We start from the raw sequence: 22,584 nt of genomic DNA, 5'->3' as shown, positions 1-22,584 counted from the left end.
AAAAATTATAAGAAGCTATGTGTTTGCTTGTTTGCGTATCAAAGTTTCACAAGTGAAATAACAAAGACAGAAATTTGGACCTTTTATAAACGAGAATATGGAAAACTCAAATTTATAACGTATAATGTCAAATTATCGAAAGGGCATAGTTGTTTTAATTGATCTTACAAACGCTGTCTTCTTAGTTTTCACTAGAATAGATACTTTTTAATTTATTTAAATTATTAATGAATAACTTTTTTCATTTTTTTCTCTTACTGCCAGAATGAATTCTGCTACGCCGGCATGGGTATTTTTTTATTATAATTTTTTAAAATAATATGCGATTAAGGTAAACAAGTCGTTAAATAAATAAGATTGTTCCGCGCGTGTTAGGCCTGTTTCAAAGAATGTGATATGTGCAATTAGGTGATTGTTAATTTCATAACAAAATTCCACTTTTAGATTATGCTTCCTATGAATCCTTTAAGAATAAAAATATTCCTCATTTTCACCATATTTTACTCACCAATATGCAAGGGGGAAAAACCGCCAAGCAGGTGTTTAGCAGTTTTTTTTCTTAAATATTGTTTGGCATTTCGTTTTTAAAATTTTTATTTCCCAAAATATTGTATAGGATATAGACATGGACTTATTGACATATGATAAATTAATTTGATTATTTATGTTTTGACAAGTACATTTTCAATGATCCCTAGAAACTCTTGTGCTTTGTGATATTTGAGTTATATAAATTGTTTCGTTAGGCTTAATTAAGTAATGTAAATAAATATTGACTATATAAGATAAATAAAAAACAATCGCTTTGATAATCACGAGTGATCGTAAGGTACGGTACAAACTGTTGTTTAAGTATAACTAGATTACATAACCAATTCAAAGAGATAAGCTGGGAATAGACTTTAATAGATTCGGCAAGATAATATGAAAACACTGAACAAGACTGCAGTGGAACCCACGTGAGAAGTCCTGGTCGTCGTCAATACACCTCGTATTTTGGGGCTAAAGAATTACTTCCAGGGCATATCAGCCCGTTTCCTCGCTACCCCTCAACCCCCCTTAACCTCTGCACAATCACTCATCTGGCGGATGGATGTAAAAGCATGTGTGTACTTCTGTTTGTCTCTGCCTGAGAAGCCGTGGGGGGGTTGGGGTCTTCTATGTCCTTTGGCCAATTCAAATGTTTTGATCTTTGTATAATCAGAGGAGGAACTAAAACGAAATGCTGTGAAATGAAGTGTGCTATTCCGCCCGAGTAACATTATTTTTTGCTTTTTTTTCTTTTATTTATACCTTTTAGTAACAAAACATTTGTGTTTACGGTTTAAACCTATTGAGAAACTTGTCAGAATTAATTTCTTTTAGTATTCTATTGTTTAGGGCATGAGAAAAAGAGATGTGCAAGGATAACATTTTATCTGGCTACCTAAAATGCACAGTCGATCATGTGCATCCTTGGAATATATGTAATTTAATCGAAATGTTTCGAAAACGTTACTGTTAGAATTACACATACATTAAAAATTTCCAAACTAAACAGAATATTGATCACTTTTTGAGTATATAACGATATTACTCTCAATAGTTCTATATCATGCATCTAAAGTTAAATAGAAAACACAGACCACATCAAATCATTTTTATTAGAAAACGTTAAATAATGGCTGACTTTTTTCAACTTAAAAATTCTGGAGATATTTGTTTTTATATGAAAATAAAATGTGTAGTGTGCTGGTTTGGTTACTCTGCTTTAAGTACGACATTTAGCATGTAAACATAAATACATAAACAAACCACAATTTAAATATCAGAAAACATCTGGGTAGAATTTGTGTATAGCGGGCTCTGTACTATTGTCTCAATCCACTCAGTGCTCCTGAATTTTGTTCACATGTTTACATTTGATTGTGAAATAGTAATGTCTTCAAAATAGCAGACATGTCAGATTGCCTCTGAGAGTAAATTTAGTCAGGATTGGTTTGTAAGTTTAAAATTAGTCAGTATGAAAGTATGAAGAACCATCCCTGTACTGCAGAAATGGGTCTGAAATTAATTAGGACCCATAACACGTGTCCATTTAGGGCTCAACTTAGAGTTTTTCCATTTCCACTGTAATATATTTTATATTAAAATAATTTAACGTTAGCAACTGCAATGTTAATGGAGAGTAATGAAAAGTAACATTTCCTATCAAAAAAGTACAATTGGACCATCTGTCCAGGTGTGGCATTTCCACCCCATCTTCCATTATAGGTGAGTATTGGCAATTTATTTGCAGCTTATTTTATAGAATCCCATGCTATATATATATTTGTCATTATTGAGATAAAAACTCAAGAAAGAAATTTCTATCATATTCTGCTCAGATGATTAGTCTCCTGCCTTGGTCACCAGTCCACTTCAGGGATGCCAGCATGACCACCAGAATGTGCTGGATGAGACATATGCTTTCCAGTAGCTGTGGGGCAAGCGAGGCCCCATTACCTACTTGTTGTGTGCTGTTGATGTTGAGAGTTTTTTTTATTGATATGAACCTTCTGCTTTGTGAAATTTAACTTGTTTTTCCATGTTCTGGAGCACAACCTTCTCATAATTAAATTTGATTAAGCTGGGAAACCCTTAAAAGTGATGACAAAGAGAAATAAGAAAACTGATAATGTTAACAGACTGGAGGCAGTTAAACATCTGCAACAATTTATGTGTTAGTGGATGAAAATCTAATCTATGTTTTTGGTACTATGTCAGTTTACCTCTTCTTTACACTTTCCACACATTTCTAACTGCTTCTCCTAAAAAAAGAATAAGGCACATTAAAATGCCACCATGTAGAACAATGGCAGTTAGTTTGAGGATATTTATACACATCTGGTCTTTATTTTCTCATGAGCAGAAAAGTTAGGAGACGGGGACCCTTTCTTTGACACACAAAGCTGCCCACTGAGTTTGATGGGCTTAATAACAGATGGGTGCTTTAAAGTTTACCAGAGCTGGCAAAAAACATCTCTTGCATAGAGACAATCACTCAAATTCCAATCAGATTAACAGCAACTAGTGCAAGTGCACCTTTTTGCACCATGACTTTACATTTCATACTATATTTTAGTGAAAATAGCAAAATAAGACACAAGAAGATCCATTAGTAGTAAGTATAGTATTTTTGACAGTCCTTATTTATGTACTGTAGATGCATTTTTTAAATCCTTTGTTCTGCTTTCAATTTGCTGTAGAATTTTTTTTTTTGTGAAACATGTTAATGAATACACCATGTAAGTAAATATAAAGATAGTTATATTAAATTTGTCCTCCCTGCCACGCTACTGTATTTCCTGTTCAATGGGGATTTTTGGTAAAATATATAGGAACAGGATTTAGAAAAAAATGAGAGACAAATGAAGAATAGAGAATATTTCAAGAATGGAAGTGGACCGATAAAAGTGTGTGAAAATAAGAAAACTAAATTTGGAAGATGGGAGGAGAGGCAGAGCCAGTAGAGGAGTATCATGTGTGGGGCATTCAGGGGTGGGTGTCTGCTGTCAGATGATAAGGTGGTGGGTGTACCTGATGGTGTCCCGCAGAACATAGATCATCACCACTCACTCCTCACTACTACCAGAAAGAATTCTGTTACCCAGCATTAATTAGTAGAAAATAATGATAAATGATTGGCTGTTTTATAGCAGCTCAGTATTTTCTATCACTTTTGTATTGCTATTTTTGGTCCTATTGATTTTTTTTTTGTACAAGCTAAATATGGAAACAAATGAATCCTTGCTGTATATGTGGAAAATTGGTGATTGCCACACATATGTGACTAGAATGGGAAAAAGGCAGATGTCTTCATGGTATGGTATGAGCCAGTAGGGCTTGATGGTTTGAAACGGGGTCTTGGTGCTGACGTGTTTTGTGATGGGCTGCAGGCTGCACACGGAGTAAATTAGCAATATTTCATTAGGGGAGCATGTCAGCCTGAAGAATGAAAGGAAAGACATTGTCATCAAAGTGCTAAAGTATGCACAATTAACTCAAGCAGCTGCCCAGACTGTGAGGTCACAAAGAGGTAGGCAAAATGGACTATCTGCTAAGTATAATATAGATCACGGGAGCACTTTGCATGCTGGGTAACATTGCTGGGTGCTCAGCACATATTTAAAGACTTATTACTTTGATTGAGTCAAATATGGGTATTAACTTCGGACATTTCAGCATAAGTGTTTTCTACATGAAAACAGTACACGAACATCCCTGTCTGAGCAAAACATGCCACCTTCACACACAAATTCATGTAACCACTAATTGCTATTCTATAAATGATCAGTGGAGGCATGTTATTCGCTATAGGGATTACTTATCCATGGGTATGGTGAGAGACCAATTGAGAGCTGAGCTACATGCCAAAAAGTTATGGTGGACTGTTAATAGTGTTCAACTTATTGGTCCCATTGGCATGGATTGGGTTCATTCATCACTTTAGAAACAAGAATGAATGCAGGCAAGCCTATAACATGGATAATACAGTCTTCCGTCATTAAGCAGGTGCACCAGCCACACTCTCTTCTCTTACTGGTAAAAGACACTTTTACTTCCATGTTTATTAGTCAATATAATCTCTGATTCAGGAGTACAAAGACAGAACTTTTAGACAGAACAGGTGCCTGGAAACGCACTGAATGGCAGGGATTGCCCTGGAGTCGACATGCTGTTTTCTCCCACAAGCAGTGGTAGGACGAGCCAACTGACTAAACAACCTGCTAGCAATTGCCCAGGAACCAACAGACCTCAACCCAAAATGAATTAATGCACTTCATGAAGAATGCCTCATGTGGTAGCAGCAGAACTAACTCCGGTCTCAATGAGGGAGAGTCAGAGAGGAAAATACCCTGTGATGTCTGTCTGTGTGTGTCCGTGTCTTTATGCCTACATGTGTTTGACTGCCTTAACTCCTGTGGAAGGTAGTGTACTCCTATAGGGTGATATATGTTTTCTGAAGCCTGTTTGCAATTATTGCTGAGATTTAGCAAGGTTCCCATAAAATGCAGATTGTGTACTAACTTCTGCCTTTATCTTTAGTGTCAGTTGGGTTTGCTGCAGTCAAACTGTAACACATGGATTGTAACTACTGCTAATTAAGTAATTAGATAATTACCAACTTGGAAAGCACTCCTCAGAAACACCTGCAAAATGCACACAATATATATTTTTACATTTCCCAAAGTCCCCTTTTCTATTATTACCCTGTTTCACAGACAGACACCAAGATAGAATCCTACTGGGAATTTTTTTTTACATCAATTTCATACTTAATTTCTGTGTTATTTAGACATGAATTTTGAATTTCATTTCATAAACCAGTTTAATTGCACTGCATTGAAGAATACGAATAGGTATAAGAACGAGAAAAGTTTTGGAATTAAAAACTTGTGTTAAAAAGAATGCAGGGGTGAAAACTAAGATCATTGTAATTATATTGCTCTTTGTCTTTTTATGAAGCCAATAATGTTAATTATTATTGTTATTACTATTATTATCATTTTCACAAAGTATCAAAAACAACTTCCTTCAGCTTCCTTTATTCAACCTCAGTGCCCGGTGAACGTGTTATGTCAAATCTCTGCCTTATGAACATGGTGTCCTTGTGCAGATGCAATGTCTGTCTAGCCCCTAAAACAACATACATCACAGCAAAGGGACCAAGTTTTACAGTGGTGTGTGGAGGGGACCAGTTATAGATTATTAACATGCTAAAAGAAACTCCATGTTTGAAAACTTTTCTTGCACATGCTGTATTAATATCAATTAAACATCTCAGCATTGAAGGATATACAGCACATGTACACTAAGCATTACTACAGTAAAATGTTTTAATTACATTTTGTTGCATACATTTATTGTGTAACTATGGATGCATGTTCTTTCTATATGAGGCTATTTAGAATAACTTTTCTTATCCAAAATGCAATAAATGACACACATTAATACACATTATTCTTAGAAAATGCAACTTAGACAATGAAATTATGACTTTATAGAAATTTCTTTATAAATAACTATAAAAATGGCCAAACAAATTTCCAGAAACTCACGACTTCATATATACATGTATTTTCGGTGTAATTCAATGTGTAGACATCTTACAAAGGTTTTTCTCAGACACACCTTTACAAATACACATATATGCAAATAATAGGTTGCCTTTAAAGTGCTACAGCAGCGCTTAATCACGGAATACGAGCGATCCAATTCGTTAAGGTTTAACTATATACATCACAAATCAGAACATACAAAATACTAAGCCACGGGAAGAAACTGAAATGAACAATTATTGTAAATTGCAGACAATACTAACAGGTAACATGTTCACAGGTAACATGTAGATGGAGTGTATACATGTGTAGATTCGTTGATAGCTACAAAACAAAATAATCAATTATCCAGTTTGGACAGATTTGACGAAAAAAAAGTCATGGTTTGAAAATGTGTTTTTAGAAGATAATACTATTTTGTTCAATCTACCTGATGTAAGATGCTCGTTCGTCAGGACAACCAACTAATTAAAAACAAATGAAGTGCATTAGGTTTCATATCAAGAAATACAACTGAAAGAAATTGATTGCTTGTGTGGTACGGTACATGTGGTTGTACCAAAATACATGAAATAACATTTTGTTCGTCAAAATTATATATTAGTGATTTATCGAAGATGGAAAAAAAACTAATTTCCGCTGGCCGAAATTGGCATATTTCATGAACCAGAAGTTGAAGAATCGACACTGCGGGCGAAATGCATTGTGGGTTGAGGCACGAGCGCTTATCTTACGCACGTCCTTTATTAAAAGCTTGAACGCTGCCGCAAAGGGGAGTAACACATGTGGCAAAATGGCGGCTCATATTCTAGTGAATGAAAGTAGACTTACGTAGCTGCATTTCTGCAGAGTAAGGCTTTTTGCTATAGTAAAGATAAATTCTCGAAAATCCTTAGTTTGGTTATAGGCGCAGTCTCTCCAGTCGTTTTTGTTTTGTCATGAATAGTAATTACCTTATAATTTGTATCCAGAATGTATACTTTTTAGTAAACTATATGTCAGGGGTAAGTACCGTGGCGAATTATCACTGACATTTTTATCAAAATACATTTTTAAGCACGTATATTGTATTTAAAAACATAGCCTAAATATATACATTTTTTCTCAACCAAAACATTTTGCCACGGACACGCTTGTCCCTGTACGGACTGGTTGACGATCCCCGCTTCCAGCTACCTTGAAAAAGTATAATTATACAACACAAATCCTATCTGAACTCGTTTTTGCTTCATTGGATATTAAAGCATTTCTTAAAAAAAAAAAAAAAGCTCCATTGCGATTAATTTTTAGTGACATATACATGGATGCCCCAGCACCGCTTTAATGCTTTTATAATACTAGCATAAAAATAACATACTACAATCGCATAGAAACGCTCATACTTCCATTCTTTTCGCGCGTTTTAAAAGCCGCTAACACGCATGGCCGGTGACCTGGCGTTTACTCCGCGTACAGTTATAAGCTCCTCCCACATGTGACGTCTCCAGCGAGACGCCGGTTTTGAAAGCCGTCTGCTCCTGTAGATATGGCGGCCGTAGTGGGTGATTTAAGATGTTTCTTTATTAGGTTTATTGGGATAATCCTCCTATCTCTGTTGTTTTCTGACGCAACTGTGCCTGTGTGGGATGAGAATGGCTACGTACTCTACTGTCCGTGCATGGGTAATTTTATTTCGTTTACCTTGTATTGTTTTTGGATATAGTACGAAGTTCATTTCCACAGGCAGATTAACCAACCACTTTAAACCGTCCTAGTTTACTAACAACCGATTCTGCTGCACGTGTGGTATACCACCTGCCTAAGTTGAGTCCATGATCGCCTGTGTTTATGACAGTTTGATTAACTTTTTTTACACTGGTAATTACTTAATTCGTTTATTTTATTTCAGGTAGATTTGGCAATCAGGCAGACCATTTCTTGGGGTCGCTGGCATTTGCCAGAATGCTCAATCGGACGCTGGCAGTCCCGCCCTGGATCGTTTATCGGCACCACACGCCCCCTTACACCAATGTAAGCAGATTGATTGACATAGATGTATTTAGGATGTAATCACCAAAATGTTTTATCTGTATTAGCCTGCTGTACCTGGAACCAGAGTGATAATTAAGGCAATGTAATGTCACATTCAAAATGTATATCCCCTCATCCCCCAACCATACACTGGTAAAAAGATGCACGTCCCCTACGAAGAGTTTTTCCAGCTGGATACCCTGCATGAATACCATAGGGTGGTGAGTCTGGAGGACTTCATGGAGCATTTAGCACCTGCACACTGGCCTCCGGGCAAAAGGGTGGCTTATTGTTTTGAGGTGGCTGCCCAGCGCTCTGCTGACAAGAAGACCTGCCCCATGAAGGTAATTTATCACAGACACACAAACTTAACACCATAAACATAACATTTTGATCGACTTCTGAATTCCTAAGTTACTGCTTGCACACAACACTCTCATCAAGCTTGATTATAAATTGTTTGTTTACTGGAATGTTTTTCTTAAAGATTTAATTGAATGTTTTATGTCTAGCATTAACTGAAGAATCTATATGGTTTTTGTTTTCGATGAATGCCACATATTATCTTCTATTACCTACTAAAATGTGAATTGATTTGACACAGCCTACAGTCCATAGGGCTTCTGTTTTACTTCATAAGTGGTCCTTTACCATGAAATATACACTGTAAAATAAAGTTAGTATTATTTCATTCAGTTGTGTAAAGTCACTTGCATTTTAGCAGCATTTCCTCATGCTCAGAGTTGGTTATTTAAGTACAGTTCGTAATATGAAGTCAGCAGTTCTTTGTCTTTCAACAGTGTGTCATCGTATTTTTGCATTTTCGTGTTTCTTTTGAACATTATGTGCTGATTTTCTTCTTGGTGCTGCTATTGTTTCTTCCAGGATGGCAATCCGTTTGGTCCATTCTGGGACCACTTTGCAGTGGAGTTTGATAAGTCAATACTTTTTAGTAGTATATCCTTTGGATCCTACTATGAGACCCACTGGATGAAAAAGTAAGTGTTTAATGTAATATTGTCATAAAAAAAAAAACCGTTTTTTGAAAATGCAGGCTATAGCATATTAAATTTCTGACATGTTCACGCAAAAGCCTTACACTGAGTCATTCTTTCAAATAGATTAATTGTACAGATATTCCCAGGTTATCAATAGGTTTTGTTCAATAGGTATATCTTTAAGTCAAATTTGTAGGTTGGGCAAAAAAAATATTATTCAGTAATAATAAAATTCACTACATATAGTTCTGTACTGTACGTTGAGCTGACGAATGGCTGAAGCCACACAATGTTTTCATGAGTCACACAGTAGTGTGTTTGTTTATTATTACAAGTCATTGTATTTAATCCAAACTTTAATATTATAGGCTTTATGACAGCCCATTTGTAAGTAAGAGTTGTCCATAAGTCTGGCGTTCTTAACCCGACCTGTATATATATTTTTGACTTATGTATTAGGTTTGAATATTTAAGAGACTAAAAGGACCAGTGATGGTTGTATAGGGACTATGGGGGAAATTACCTTAATTTGCTCTAGAAATTGTGGGGCTTAACTTTAACTGTATTAACTTTCATATTGTTGATGTTACAGCAGACCTGTTGCATACCTCTTGTGCCTGTAGATTCCCTCCTTCTGAGCATCCTGTCATGGCTCTCCCTGGAGCTCCAGCCCAGTTTCCGGTTCAGGAGGAGCATTTAGGTTTGCAGCGTTATATGGTGTGGTCAGATAAGATGGTACAGGTGGGAGAGGGGCACATCAAGGCCCTGCTCAGTCGACCATACGTCGGCATTCACCTGAGGATTGGATCAGACTGGGTGAGATGATTGTGGTGCAGTCATTCAGCGCATTTATTACATTACGTATTGTTTTAATATGAAGAAATCACTTCGTGAGAATGTTCAGTTATTTAGCATTCATGTATATTGGATTTTTAATAGTAGCTTTACTTTTTATTAATCTAAATTTGCTATGTTTTTGTTGTACTCTGGTTAAGAACAACATGGCATTTAAAATCTCGCAATGCCTAAAAAACTGCTGTTCCTCTCCTTTCAGCAAAATGCCTGTAAGCTTCTGGAAAATAAGGACACAGGGCCCCATTTTATGGCGTCCCCGCAGTGCGTGGGGTACAGTCGTCACACGGCTCGACCTCTGACCATGACAATGTGCCTACCCGACCTGGTGGAGATTAGCCGTGCCCTCAGGCTGTGGGTTAAGAAGATAGGTGCCCGCTCTGTCTACATTGCAACTGACTCGGAGTCCTATAAGACTGAGATCCATAAGCTCTTTAAGGGAAAGGTAAGTCTTCATGAATGACAAACCTCCTAAACACTGATGTGCAATAGGATCCACGGATCAGTCATTTTTCATTCTGCTATTTGCACCTCTTGGATATCTTACACTGTTCCACAAATACTGCATATATTTCTGGTTTCATACTTTTTCCTTGTCTTTTTTCTATATTCATGTCCTTTATTGTGTATACATATTGGCTGGAATGCTGCCACATGATATTTCACTTATGAATTGAATTGAAAATGCTTGGTAAATTCCAAATCATTTCCTGGAGCTGGAATTGAAATAGGGATTGCTCCTTGCTGTAGGGAAACATAATTGCAACTGAAGTGGATTGATAGGAAATCGAATTGAATTTCACTTAATATCAAGAAATATGAATTCTAATAGGTTTTCTTGATTTGCTGAATATTATTATTATTATTATTATTATTATTATTATTATTATTATTATACTAAGTACTTCAGAAGAGCGCAAGCTTCCAAAGTCACATCCACAACCACACTGCTACCAGCATCAGGGGAAGTTATCTGAACCTACCATGTCATGGATAGGAATATGATTCTCTTCAGTACCGGAAACCAGCTCCATTACGTGGCCAAACTTGTATTCCAGTACCTAGCTGTTCAGCAAGAAAATTAGACCTGACCGATTTGTAATCCTAACGATTTAAATTTTGAACTGGTCATGATTGTTCAATGCAATAAAAAGTGATAATTAATAAAAGGACATCAGTATGAATCAATAGAAAGTTTTGAGACATTGTATTAGAGAAGCAAGTAACGCAGCACACATTTTTCCACTACACCTAGTAACTTGCATGTCTTTATACTGTATATGTAACTAATCAAAATATTTACGGGATGAAATAATTTAGTTAATGTTAAGGAAAATGCATTAGTATTGCAAAACTTTTTAAATTAATATATTGAAATAGTTTTTAAAAACAGATTTGTTTGGATCTGAAAATTTCTTCCCTTTTCCTATTTTCCTACAGGTGAAGGTTGTCAACCTGCAGCCAGAAACGGCACAAATTGACCTGTATATTCTGGGACAGGCAGATCACTTCATTGGGAACTGTGTGTCTTCCTTCTCTGCTTTCGTAAAGAGGGACCGAGATATCCATGGACGTGCCTCATCTTTCTTTGGCTTGGACAAGCCTGGAAAGAGGGATGAGCTTTAATAATATTAAGTAGTATTCAGGTGTAAACCCTTATTTACTTCATTTCATTAGTCTGAAATATTTGTCTGAAATGGCTATGAATGGTTTTTACCCATAGAAATGAGACTTGGTAGGCCAGCAAAAAGGAATAATTAATAATGGAAATGGCTACTTTTTAGTATCTCTTTAATATACGTATGTTGAATTGGGTAATGTAGAATTGAGATACACTGAGTTTCCAAAATGTATATTTTTATATGCACTACAGTATTAAGCTATAGAATGCCAGTATGATACTGATTCGTTTATTTGGTCCAGCAGGCCTTTCATGGTGCTGGAGCATTTCCAGTTTCCCAAACAGAATTTTGCTTCAATAGTTGAATTTGAATCCCAGTCAAGAGAGGAAGAACCTGGGTCAATTCATTAAGTGCAGTCATTCTCTGTGGCTACAAAAAGTACATCCCTTTCAGAGAGCACATTATAAAAGGGAAAACAGGGGGGCGCAGAACTTTTTTTTCTTCTCAGCTGGATTTTTCATCATGTGAGCATGGGCACATATAGGTGGTGGTAACTGATCCTGGGGATGCTAATTATAGGGAGGTCATTATAGTGTTACCTCCTTGTATATCTTTCTGTTGCACACCGATTTGTGTGTCTAAATTTGCCAGCTATTTTCCAAAGACCCTCTTGAACTCACTCTGTACTTGTTTCCCTTAATGTCAGGCATGGGCAGAGTAAATGTGAGTTGAGAAGACACTGAATAGATTTTTGTTTGTTTGTGAAGTCTTGTTTTACAATATTGACTGCTTCCTTTAAGTAAGATGTTTTCAGAATGCTGTATAGTTGTGTTAGCAGTGTATTATCATTTCATCTGCATTATTTTAAACATGGAGTAATCATGAGGGTTTTCCCTGTCTTTATTGTAACTTAAAAATACCTACACTATGAAGACCTATGACCTGGAAGTGCAAACATTCTTTTTCCATTCCATATAATAACGTCCAGTATATACTGTTATGTGTCCGTTCAATTACCATGTGCTGCAGGTGAAATTTGAAGGGTGGCCAGATTTTGTTCAGTTGTAAACACCAACTAATTTAAATGCCTTTGGAACCATTTGCGCATGTGAATTATTTCTCCAAATCATCTTGCACTTTGTAATGTATACAGCTGTGTATCGTCTGCATTGACTTTTGTAACACGATACATGGAAATTGTAGAAATGACTTCACATTTTGGATTCTAGCAAAGTATGCAACAGTTTCGTATTACATCGAAAGACTGCAATACTAAAAAGTATAACTATGAAATATTGCAAGACCAATTTATTTGTTGAAATTATGTCTTTGTTTTGTATGTTTTGGGATTTATCGCAATATGACTACCGTTTTGAGTACCGAAAGTACTCAAATGTAGTCACTGCTATTTTTAAAACTTGCAAATGGATGTCTTTGGACAGATTTTGATAATACTGTATTTCAGATAATATGGTTTTTGTAAAATAAAACTTTCTTGTTCCGACTGAATGAATCCTTCAGGCTTGGAAGGGTGGGAGGATGTTTTCTCTCATCCCAGCTTTTCCGGTTGGAGGTGCAGAAGCGCGATCCCGCTCCTTCCGGGAAACCGCAGGACATGCAGGCAGGGCTGCAGTAATGGCTGATCTCGTCGCTGTGCGGAGCTCCAGGTAGTAGGCGAATGAGGAGCTGTGTCATTTGCGCGGCGTCTGCGTTCTCTGTAGGTGGAAAGCACGACTTGCTGGGTTTACTAGGGTGATGCCGTGATTTTGTGGGCGCGAGGGACCGTGCTGCAGCTCGCCCTCCTTCTCACGAGAATGTTTTGCCGTTGCTAGGCCGCTCATGCTCGGTTGCCGTGGAGGCGACCCTTTAGTCTCATTCAGCACAAAGCTGGCGAGGTGGCTAGCGCTCTCGTCGGCGTTATTTTTATGTTTATATACATATATAATTCGATGTGTTTAGACAATAAAGAGTACTGCTTGTTTAGTGGGATGGTTTGCGATACTATTTAGCCCTTGACAAAACGCTCGGCAGTTAGCAGTTTGATACTGGTAGATTTTGTTCAGGTTATTATCAGCAAAACGTGTTTATGCGTTGGTTAGGTTAAATCAATTTCATTGTGTAAACTAATTCCTGACCGCTGACATTCTGAAGTAGCGTTTGCACAAGATAATACGGGTCCCGATTGTTAGATGGAAGGATAAGCTGGCTAATTAGCATTAGCTAACGAAAACGAATTAATTTTGCTTGCCTCACTAGTGGCGGTCATAGACGTCATCGCCTATGAATTTGTATAATATTACTAATGAAATCGATTAATTCAACTTGAGGACCGTCAAAACCAGATCTTCGTGATTTATGAAATGCTTTCTGAAGGAAGTGGCGATTTCCTGTGAAACATTCGTCTATTTTATGACCGGGATTCCCAAGGTCTAATGTCTTTAATAAGGCAGAGGAAAAACCCTGGAAATTAGTATTTTGAAGCTGTCGGGTCTATAGGGCGAAATGGTTTAAGGCTGGAGGAGCGAGCTGGCCGTCGGTCAGTTTTATACATATTCAGTGGTTTCGCCCTGACAATGCATTTCATTTTATTAGTTTGGCTGTGGCATTTTTTTTTCCAGAATCTAATGTCAGAATTGAGAATCCATGCTTTACGTGTAAATAAATAGCGATTAAGCATTTTCTTTGTGAAAGGTTACAGAATATTGTAATATGTTATTGATGTTGGAGTAATTTCGTTATCTCGTACGAAATATATAAGCTATATTTCGCTTGGGTAAACAGGACTGATTTTTGCAGAAATATACGTGAAATGATATTAAAGTATTTTATTATGTAAATGCCATCAAAAACACCAAACTCAGCCTCCCTTGCTCAGATGTTTTTTTAATTGAGTGATCTCTTCCTGCAGGTGTTGATGCTTGTGCAGTCAGTGCTGTGAAAGAACGTTGTAAGCAACAAATGAATTAAGGGGTTAAGAAACGCCCAAAATGTCCAAAAGTAAGAACTCGGAGTCTGTGAAGGTGGTGGTGCGATGCCGACCAATGAATGAAAAGGAGAAGGCAGCCAACTTTGAGAGGGTTGTGTCAATTGATGTGAAATTGGGGCAGGTATCTGTGAAGAACCCAAGGGGCACTGCCCAAGAACACCCGAAGGTATTCACCTTTGATTCGGTCTATGACTGGAACTCTAAGCAAGTGGAGCTGTATGATGAGACGTTCAGGTCGCTTGTGGAATCTGTCTTGCTGGGATTTAATGGCACAATTTTTGCCTATGGCCAAACAGGCACTGGGAAAACATACACAATGGAAGGGGTGCGTAATGATCCAGAGCGGAGAGGTGTCATTCCAAACTCTTTTGAGCATATTTTCACACATATATCACGGTCACAAAACCAGCAATATTTAGTACGGGCTTCTTACCTGGAAATCTACCAAGAGGAGATTAGAGACCTTCTGTCGAAAGACCAGACTAGGCGCCTAGAATTAAAGGAGCGTCCAGACACAGGAGTTTATGTCAAAGATCTGTCTTCCTTTGTTACAAAGAGTGTCAAAGAGATAGAGCATGTAATGAATGTGGGAAACCAAAACCGGTCAGTTGGGGCCACAAACATGAACGAGCATAGCTCCCGTTCTCATGCCATTTTTGTCATCACCATCGAATGCAGCGAGATCGGCCTGGATGGGGAGAACCACATCCGTGTCGGCAAGTTGAACCTTGTGGACCTGGCAGGCAGCGAAAGGCAGACCAAGACAGGGGCTCAGGGGGAGCGGCTGAAGGAAGCGACCAAGATAAATCTTTCTCTTTCTGCACTGGGAAATGTTATATCTGCACTGGTGGATGGCAAGAGCACCCACATTCCATACCGTGATTCGAAGCTGACACGACTTCTGCAGGATTCACTGGGGGGGAATGCCAAGACTGTGATGGTGGCCAATATTGGTCCGGCCTCTTATAATGTGGAGGAGACCCTGACTACCCTGCGATACTCTAACCGTGCAAAGAACATAAAGAACAAGCCCCGTGTAAACGAGGACCCGAAGGATGCACTTTTGCGGGAGTTCCAGGAGGAGATTGCCCGTCTCAAAGAGCAGCTGCAGAAGCGTTCTGGCAAGAGGAAGAAGAGGAGGAGGAGGAAGAGGTTCGGGGAAGGTGGGGAGGAACTGGAGGAAGAGGAGGAATATGATGATGAGGATGATGACGGAGCTGATGGGGCTGATGGGGAAGAGAAGGAGGATGCTGACTACTGGCTGGAACAGCAAGAGAAGCTTGAGAAGGAGCAGAAAGCCATCATGGAGGACCATAGTCTGGTGGCAGAAGAGAAGCTGAAATTGCTCCGGGAAAAAGAGAAGAAAATGGAAGACCTCAGGAGAGAGCAAGAAGCTGCAGAACTGCTGGCAGCTAAAGTGAAGGTAAACAAATTTTTTCAGTGGCGCACATATTCTCAGCATGTTTTTAATGTGTGTATGACATCATTTAATGTTATTTTCCCCCCATTTGTTCTTGTATAAGGCTATGGAGAGCAAGCTTCTGGTTGGAGGGAAAAATATTGTAGACCACACCAATGAGCAGCAGAAAATACTGGAGCAGAAACGACAGGAAATTGCTGAACAGGTAAAATTGGGTGGCTGTTTGTATCCTTACCTGTCTTAAGTGCAAGGTCCAAATGAAACACTTTACAGTTTGATGGGTTCTTTAAAATGATGTTTAGCAGTCTTTTGTGTGGACTGTTGTAATATGAATTACAATTCACTTCCAGTAGGAAGGAAAACATGTCATGCTTGCTTGTTAATTATCTATCACATTTGTCACTTGACAATATTTTCATTACACAGATGTATACTGTATGTATGTGTGTATGACAGATAAAACTTGAAACTTTTTTCCCCATCTGTCTTCACCCCATTGCTGTAATATTTCTATTGCCAATGCCTACTTGTCAGTGTGGGTCTTTGTACACCCGTGGTGTGTTTTCAGAAACGCAGGGAGCGAGAGATACAGCAGCAGGTGGAATGTCGGGATGAGGAGACGCTGGAGCTCAAAGAGACGTATAGCTCCCTCCAGCAAGAAGTGGACATCAAAACCAAAAAGCTAAAAAAGGTCAGTATGAGTCCACACCAGGTCATGTTCCTACTTCCTTTCATTTTGAGTTGTAGCATCACAGTCAGTATTAGAAAACATTTTAGGAATTATGTTTCTGTGGTTGTCATGATTATTAAGTCATTGGCATAAAATTGTCTTTTATCAGCTGTTTGCGAAGCTGCAGGCCGTGAAGTCAGAGATCCAGGATGCCCAGGAGGCGCACATCAAGGAGCGACAGGAACTGGAACAGACACAGAATGAGCTCACCCGGGAACTAAAGCTCAAGTAGGGAACTGTAACTCCTTTCATTTCATCGCCTTTCATACCATGACAAAATTTCAACATAACCCCTATGAAAGTGGCACAATTTTGAATCTAGCTCTTTTCCTCTCTACGTAGTCTCTACTTTCCACTCATCTTTTTGTAATTTGTGTGGTTCACAGGCACTTGATTATTGAGAACTTTATCCCTATGGAGGAGAAGAACAAAATAGTGAACCGAGCATTCTTGGATGATGAGGAAGACCAGTGGAAACTGAGGCCCATCACACGCATTCAGGAGTAAGCAACGCGTGCTGCTCTGTGTTTACTGCCGGTTACTTGGGAAGTTTGTGTTTTGCTCTTATCAAAATGTATATCTTAATGTGACAGAGGTGAGGATATGAGCTTGTGTGAGTCACCTTCAGTGGAGGCGCAGGAGAGCCCAGATTAAATGGATTAAGTCTTCAAAGACAAACTTAACATGCCAAGAGAATGATTCACTCCTGGAATAAAACCAATGCACAAGTCTGAAAGGAATTATTTTCTAGAATAGGCTTGGCTTTTGTGTGGACTCCGCTCATCTGCATTAGTGGAGGGAGGTCACAGAAACATATGTCGTTCGTCATCTGCAAGTTTTTTTTTTTTAATCGTTTCTTCATCTGCCTCCATCTGTCTTGTTGCCCCCTTTCCCAGTAACCAGCAGATGATGACTCGGCCTGTGTCAGCAGTGGGCTTTAGGCGACCACTCAGCCAGCATGCACGCAGGGCTATGATGATGCGACCAGACGTGAGATACAGGGTATGCCTGCTCTTCCATTTTGGTTTAATTGCCTTCCACCAGACTAGCTTGTGCACTGAACTTTGATTTGTAAAAGCCATGTGAGAAACCAGAAAGATGGCACTATGTTAGCAAATGGCTCATCTGGCAGCCCCTTTTCTGTAATGCATGACCATGTTTCTCAGGGCTGATTATTGATTTAAAGGGGATTTTGAATTAAAGGGAAACAGCAGCTCTTGTATTTTATAATGTACCTTACAGAAATTTAATGACCCCTTGCAACTGCTGTTTCAAACTGGTTATTTTTCACGTTTGTCGCTCATGTTGAAAAATGGTTTCAGAATTGTAACTTTAATCTTGCAGTGGTTCTTACAGGGGAGGGTAACTTGGCAAACTGCAGAGCAAAGTTGTATCGTTTTTCCTGTGTATGCCTTGTGGATCAATACTGTTTGCTTTAGTAAGTGTAATGCGTATTAGCTAATGGCCACAGAGGAAGCCTCATGAATGGCTTTGTGGTGTGGTTCTCTTTTGCTGTGTCTCCCCAACTGCTGCCTGATTTATCCATTATTCATTATGCTTTCCAATCCCAGCTTTATATATATATTTTTTTACCTGCTTGTTCTGGCAATGCCAGATATTATTACTGGTCGGCAAAGGATCCCAAATGTGGACAGAAAGCAAAATACAAAACACGTGTGAAGATGTTTGACATTTCAAACATGGGCTTGTTGTTAGCCACATAATGGTCGCAGCCAGTGGTGGATCTTGGCATGGAAAAGATGGCCAGTTGTCCAGGGTCCAGTCTAGTGCAGTGTTTCCCAATCTGGTCCTCAGTCAGTCCACATTTTGCTCCCTCCCAGCTCCAGTCTTTTTTCATGCACTGTAGTATTATCACTGTATGATCTGTATGATCACTTAAGACTTTTCCTATGCTGCAGGCTGAGAACATACTCCTGTTGGAACTGGACCTGCCCACACGTACCACTAAGGTGTACGAGGAGCCAGTCATTGCGCCCAAGGTGGCAGCAGCTCTGGAGGACGCCCTGCGGGATGAGGACGAGATCCAGGTTGACGCCTCCACGTTCCACAGCACCGACCTGCTGTGCAGCAGTGCTAGCAGCGTGAGGAAGCCAAAGTCCAGGTGAGCTGTTTGCTGGAATACTGCTTTGTTTTCTATTTCCTAATTTCAAAGTACATATGGTTAAAGTAGTAATGTAGTGTGTTGATTGGAGGAGTAAATATTACTGCCTACGTTCAAATAATCCTATGCAGATCACACTGGTTGGTCTCCAAAGTATTTGTTTATGTAAATTCGTGTCTGCAAGTTACAGTAATACTGTTTGCAATGGAGAATATTATCGATATCACAAAATATCATGTGCTGATAGTATCATGAGGTGTCCCTCTACCTGTACTTTAAACATGCCACTGAGTCTGTTTCTCTTTTGAAATGGTAGGGAGGTGAACTAAGGATCAATCAGAATAAAACCCTTTTCTCCCTCTCCCATTCAGCAGCCGTCCCAAGACTGGAAAAAAGGCGAGCACTCCCAGTTCTTCACAGATTCCCTCCAGCTCAGGACATCCCCTCTACCCACAATCTCGTGGACTCGTACCCAAATGATTACTTGGGTTTCTCTATTCTGGGGGCCCTCCGCTGTACAGAGAGACATGAACGGACTGGTACAACATCCCTGACTAAAACACAGGGCAAAAAACTCCCAATACGGGAAATTCAAATTCTGCTTTTTTCCTTTGGTACACTAGATTTCAAGGACCACAATGGAGGCAAACTGTACAGGACTGTCACTCTGAATTGTAGCCTCCCAAGTGTGTCTACTATGAATAGAAGGAGTTTTATGTCTCAAGTTTAAAGTTCTGACCTTAAATTGTCCTTGAAAATGACTACAGTACAGTGTGTCAGGATACACGCTTTCCCCGTTACTTGAATCAGTGCCACGGTGCACATTGTAATGTTTTCCTGCTTAAAAGGACTGCGTTTCCTTGACAAGGTTTGCATACATTCTGATGTTATAAAATGGCAGCACTGGTAACAGCTGCTGGCTGGGTCAAACTGCTTGTCCCTGGGCACTTTACAGTTTGACACATTAAAGAGGCACTTTAAAATATGTCAAGTGCACACATTGCATAGGTGTTTGAAGTTACAATGTTGGTGTATTTTGTGTAATATGTGATATAGCTTACATGCACAATCCCAGGCTGATTCTAATGCTACTCCAAAAGTTGATGAGAACTTGCTAGGGCAGTTCTGCTTTTACAATAATTTAGTGGGGCTAAAAGCAAATTCAGCAGTCCAGAATTAGGATTGATTTTCAGACGTTTATTTATACACACTTGAGCAAACGATTCCTTTGCTTAAATTTTTCCTTGAAGTTCAGGTGAAAGGACCAAGGGTTTCTCAGAATATAAATTGCAAATGCCGACTGTTTGGCAGGTGACTTTCAGGCTCAGTTAAGGTTTTTGCTTGATGACATGCAGAGCGCCATTTCTGTTTTTTAAGCAGTTGCTTTCAGAACATCTGGAATAGGATAATATGAGAGGGGAGATATACATGAACGTTTCAAGGTGCCTTTAACTTCACTCCATCATGTAAGAAGCAAATATATTTCAAAAGCGCATTCTGGAAAAAAGGAATGACTGGCACCGTCTTAATATGTAATGGCGTTTTGCAATTTGTCAATTTGCGAAACCAGCAAATTCGACTAATGCTAGCTTACAAAAATTTAGTGACCAGTATCCAAGCAGCACAATGTTTAGAAGACTAGTTATCCAATCTCCATATCACAAAGCATTTTCATTCCCTTTGCAGCTGAACATCTTTGGTGCTGTCTATCAGTAAACACCTCACTGCCATGCATTTGTTGGTAATGTGTTTTATGTATTGTGATTCACTACAGTTCCAGAATGAGTTCTTGAATTGTTTGCTTTGCCTTTCATATGGCGAATACTGACACTCAATTCAGAATTTTTTTCCTACACCCTTACCTCCACTTATTTCCATTTAGTGCCACTGCTTGCTGCTATTACACTGTAATAACTCTAACATTTACAATGTATATAATCTGTAAGAATGCATTGATAGATTACCCTTAAGGCTTTCAGTATATGTAAAACCTTTTCAAACATTTGATACAAAGTACCAAGTTTGCAGATCTAGCTCTTATTTTGGTATTACCTGTTTATTTTATAACATCGAAACTCATTTTGTTGTAGGTTTTTATTTTTCTTGGAGTAGACATTTTATGTAAGATTTAAGTTATGCAATACTTGTATATTTTGCATTTTTGAAATGCAGATAAAAGAATATTTTCAGATTGTTAAAAAAATGTTTTTAGCTTTACTTTGTATAAAGTGCACAAAACCTTTTCCAGGAAGGTGGTCAACAGTTTTCATTTGCAATCTTGGGTAATTATTTAGTTTTGTCGACTTTAACAAGTACGCATGCTTGGCTTCTTGCACACCTGATTTGAGAAAATATACCCATAATTAGAGAAATTGTTTCAACAACGAACCGGAAATCACACCTTTTTTCTAAATTATGTGGAAAGTAATTCTGTACAGCATGATTTCATACATTTACATATTATTATAACTTGACTGAATATGACTGAAATGTGAATTTAAATTTTCAAACGCTACTGTAACAGTCAACCATATAGTCATATTCACTGAATACATATTCCCTGGTTTATGAAATGCATTTCCTAAATGTCCTTTCTAATTTATACTGTGATGAATAGGACAAATGTCCATGTATTTTCATTTGTGTGGCTGACTGGGAATGTTAGACTTGTCTTTTTACCCTTCAGCGCTTTTTGAATTAAAGATATTAAAAAAAGTCCAAAGATCACTTTTATAAATGTATTTTTATTGGTGTCATTTATCATATTATTGGAGGGTGAAAATAAATGTCAGTAGTTTAAAATGACACGGAAATTTGAGAATGAAGGCCATGCAAGAGAAGATGCTGGCTGTTATAATTTAGCTTAATTTTTCTTTCTCTCATAGCATCTTTAGTTAAAATGATGGATCTGGGTGTTTTATTTTTCTAGGGTTTTGAGTTTGAATTTCACCATCACTGTGTTGTGTGTGTTTCCTCCTGTGGTGAAAAGACATGCACTTAAGATAACTGGTCTCTGAATTGTCCATCGAGTATGATTGTGTGTAGTGCCCGGCAATGAACTGAAATTCTGTCTAAGGTGTATACTCCTGCTTTATACCCATTTCTGCCTGGGATACATTCCTGGTGACCGTGACCAGAATAAGCTGTTAGAGGATGGATGCATGGATGATGAAACTGGTATTTTATTCCTGTTTTGAATTTAGAACAGAAAGATTTAAGTAGCGAATTATACTTTTGTTATGGTTTACATGACCATCTTTGATCGGTAAAATGTTGAGACAAGGAAACAGTAAATTATTTTCAAAAGTTGTTTCCAGACACCTTGCATAAGGATCTTGCAATAAATTAATGAATGAGCTTTGAAAAACAGGCAGCAGGTTCTGTAGGAAATGTCCTGTATACAAACATGTGTAGGGTATCTGCATTATCATTAAAAAAAAAAAAAAACCTTCAGTGTGTTAATTTTTCAAGCTGCATTCCATGGGCTGTGCTGAATTCACTCTTAAGCTCAACATTCCATGAAAAGTCAAGTCATAAAAGAATATTGCTCAAAGTCTACAGTACGTATGGATAGTTTTATCAGCCAAACTAAGAGAAAAGCAGGTTTGAAATGGCATGAAGTTCAAATAATCTTGAAGAGCGCAAAGTCAGCAGCTCCTGCTAATGAGCTTGTGTGTATCAAGCAGCACTCACTAGGCTGTCACAAGTGTTTCATCTGTCTTTATAATGATTCACAAACCAATCATTATGCTCAAAAGTCTGGG

The 22,584-nt window shown here is 38.3% G+C and overlaps 2 protein-coding genes across 7 annotated transcripts; both read left to right on the top strand.

Annotated features, from left to right (window-relative positions):
* The first annotated feature begins 6,841 nt into the window (after positions 1–6,841).
* Positions 6,842–13,066, top strand: pofut1 (protein O-fucosyltransferase 1). 2 transcript variants are annotated; one of them, XM_023841177.2, is made up of 7 exons: positions 6,842–7,084; positions 7,969–8,090; positions 8,252–8,434; positions 8,976–9,088; positions 9,712–9,904; positions 10,143–10,385; positions 11,381–13,066. In XM_023841177.2, exons 2-7 carry the CDS (start codon positions 8,022–8,024, stop codon positions 11,564–11,566), a joined length of 987 nt encoding a protein of 328 aa, XP_023696945.1. In that variant the 5' UTR covers positions 6,842–7,084; positions 7,969–8,021; the 3' UTR covers positions 11,567–13,066. The 2 variants fall into 2 exon arrangements, with proteins under 2 accessions (XP_023696945.1, XP_023696944.1); XM_023841176.2 differs by lacking the exon at positions 6,842–7,084 and adding an exon at positions 7,557–7,741.
* kif3b (kinesin family member 3B) lies at positions 12,202–21,557 on the top strand. Of its 5 annotated transcripts, none has more exons than XM_023841174.2 (10): positions 12,202–12,285; positions 13,084–13,229; positions 14,471–15,971; positions 16,072–16,173; positions 16,537–16,659; positions 16,808–16,926; positions 17,085–17,201; positions 17,595–17,700; positions 18,618–18,820; positions 19,195–21,557. In XM_023841174.2, the coding sequence occupies exons 3-10, from the start codon at positions 14,550–14,552 to the stop codon at positions 19,298–19,300; spliced, it is 2,298 nt and encodes a 765-aa protein (XP_023696942.1). In that variant the 5' UTR covers positions 12,202–12,285; positions 13,084–13,229; positions 14,471–14,549; the 3' UTR covers positions 19,301–21,557. The 5 variants fall into 5 exon arrangements, with proteins under 5 accessions (XP_023696942.1, XP_023696938.1, XP_023696939.1 ...); XM_023841170.2 differs by having other exon boundaries at positions 19,192–21,557; XM_023841171.2 differs by having other exon boundaries at positions 13,084–13,279; positions 19,192–21,557.
* Positions 21,558–22,584: the final 1,027 nt, after the last annotated feature.

This window comes from Paramormyrops kingsleyae, chromosome 6, assembly GCF_048594095.1.
Source record: "Paramormyrops kingsleyae isolate MSU_618 chromosome 6, PKINGS_0.4, whole genome shotgun sequence".
Lineage (NCBI taxonomy): Eukaryota > Metazoa > Chordata > Actinopteri > Osteoglossiformes > Mormyridae > Paramormyrops > Paramormyrops kingsleyae.
Note: the sequence above shows the minus strand (reverse complement) of the source record. Positions and strands in the feature narration are given on the sequence as shown.

Bases quoted from the DNA above. Each gene is read 5' to 3' on its own strand.
- pofut1 (XM_023841176.2), top strand. From the start codon at position 7,606: ATGGCGGCCGTAGTGGGTGATTTAAGATGTTTCTTTATTAGGTTTATT. The intron at 7,742-7,968 runs GTAATTTTATTT...ATTTTATTTCAG, and splicing joins ACTCTACTGTCCGTGCATGG to GTAGATTTGGCAATCAGGCA. The intron at 10,386-11,380 runs GTAAGTCTTCAT...ATTTTCCTACAG, and splicing joins ATAAGCTCTTTAAGGGAAAG to GTGAAGGTTGTCAACCTGCA.
- kif3b (XM_023841170.2), top strand. From the start codon at position 14,550: ATGTCCAAAAGTAAGAACTCGGAGTCTGTGAAGGTGGTGGTGCGATGC. The intron at 15,972-16,071 runs GTAAACAAATTT...TTCTTGTATAAG, and splicing joins TGCTGGCAGCTAAAGTGAAG to GCTATGGAGAGCAAGCTTCT. The intron at 16,174-16,536 runs GTAAAATTGGGT...GTGTGTTTTCAG, and splicing joins GACAGGAAATTGCTGAACAG to AAACGCAGGGAGCGAGAGAT.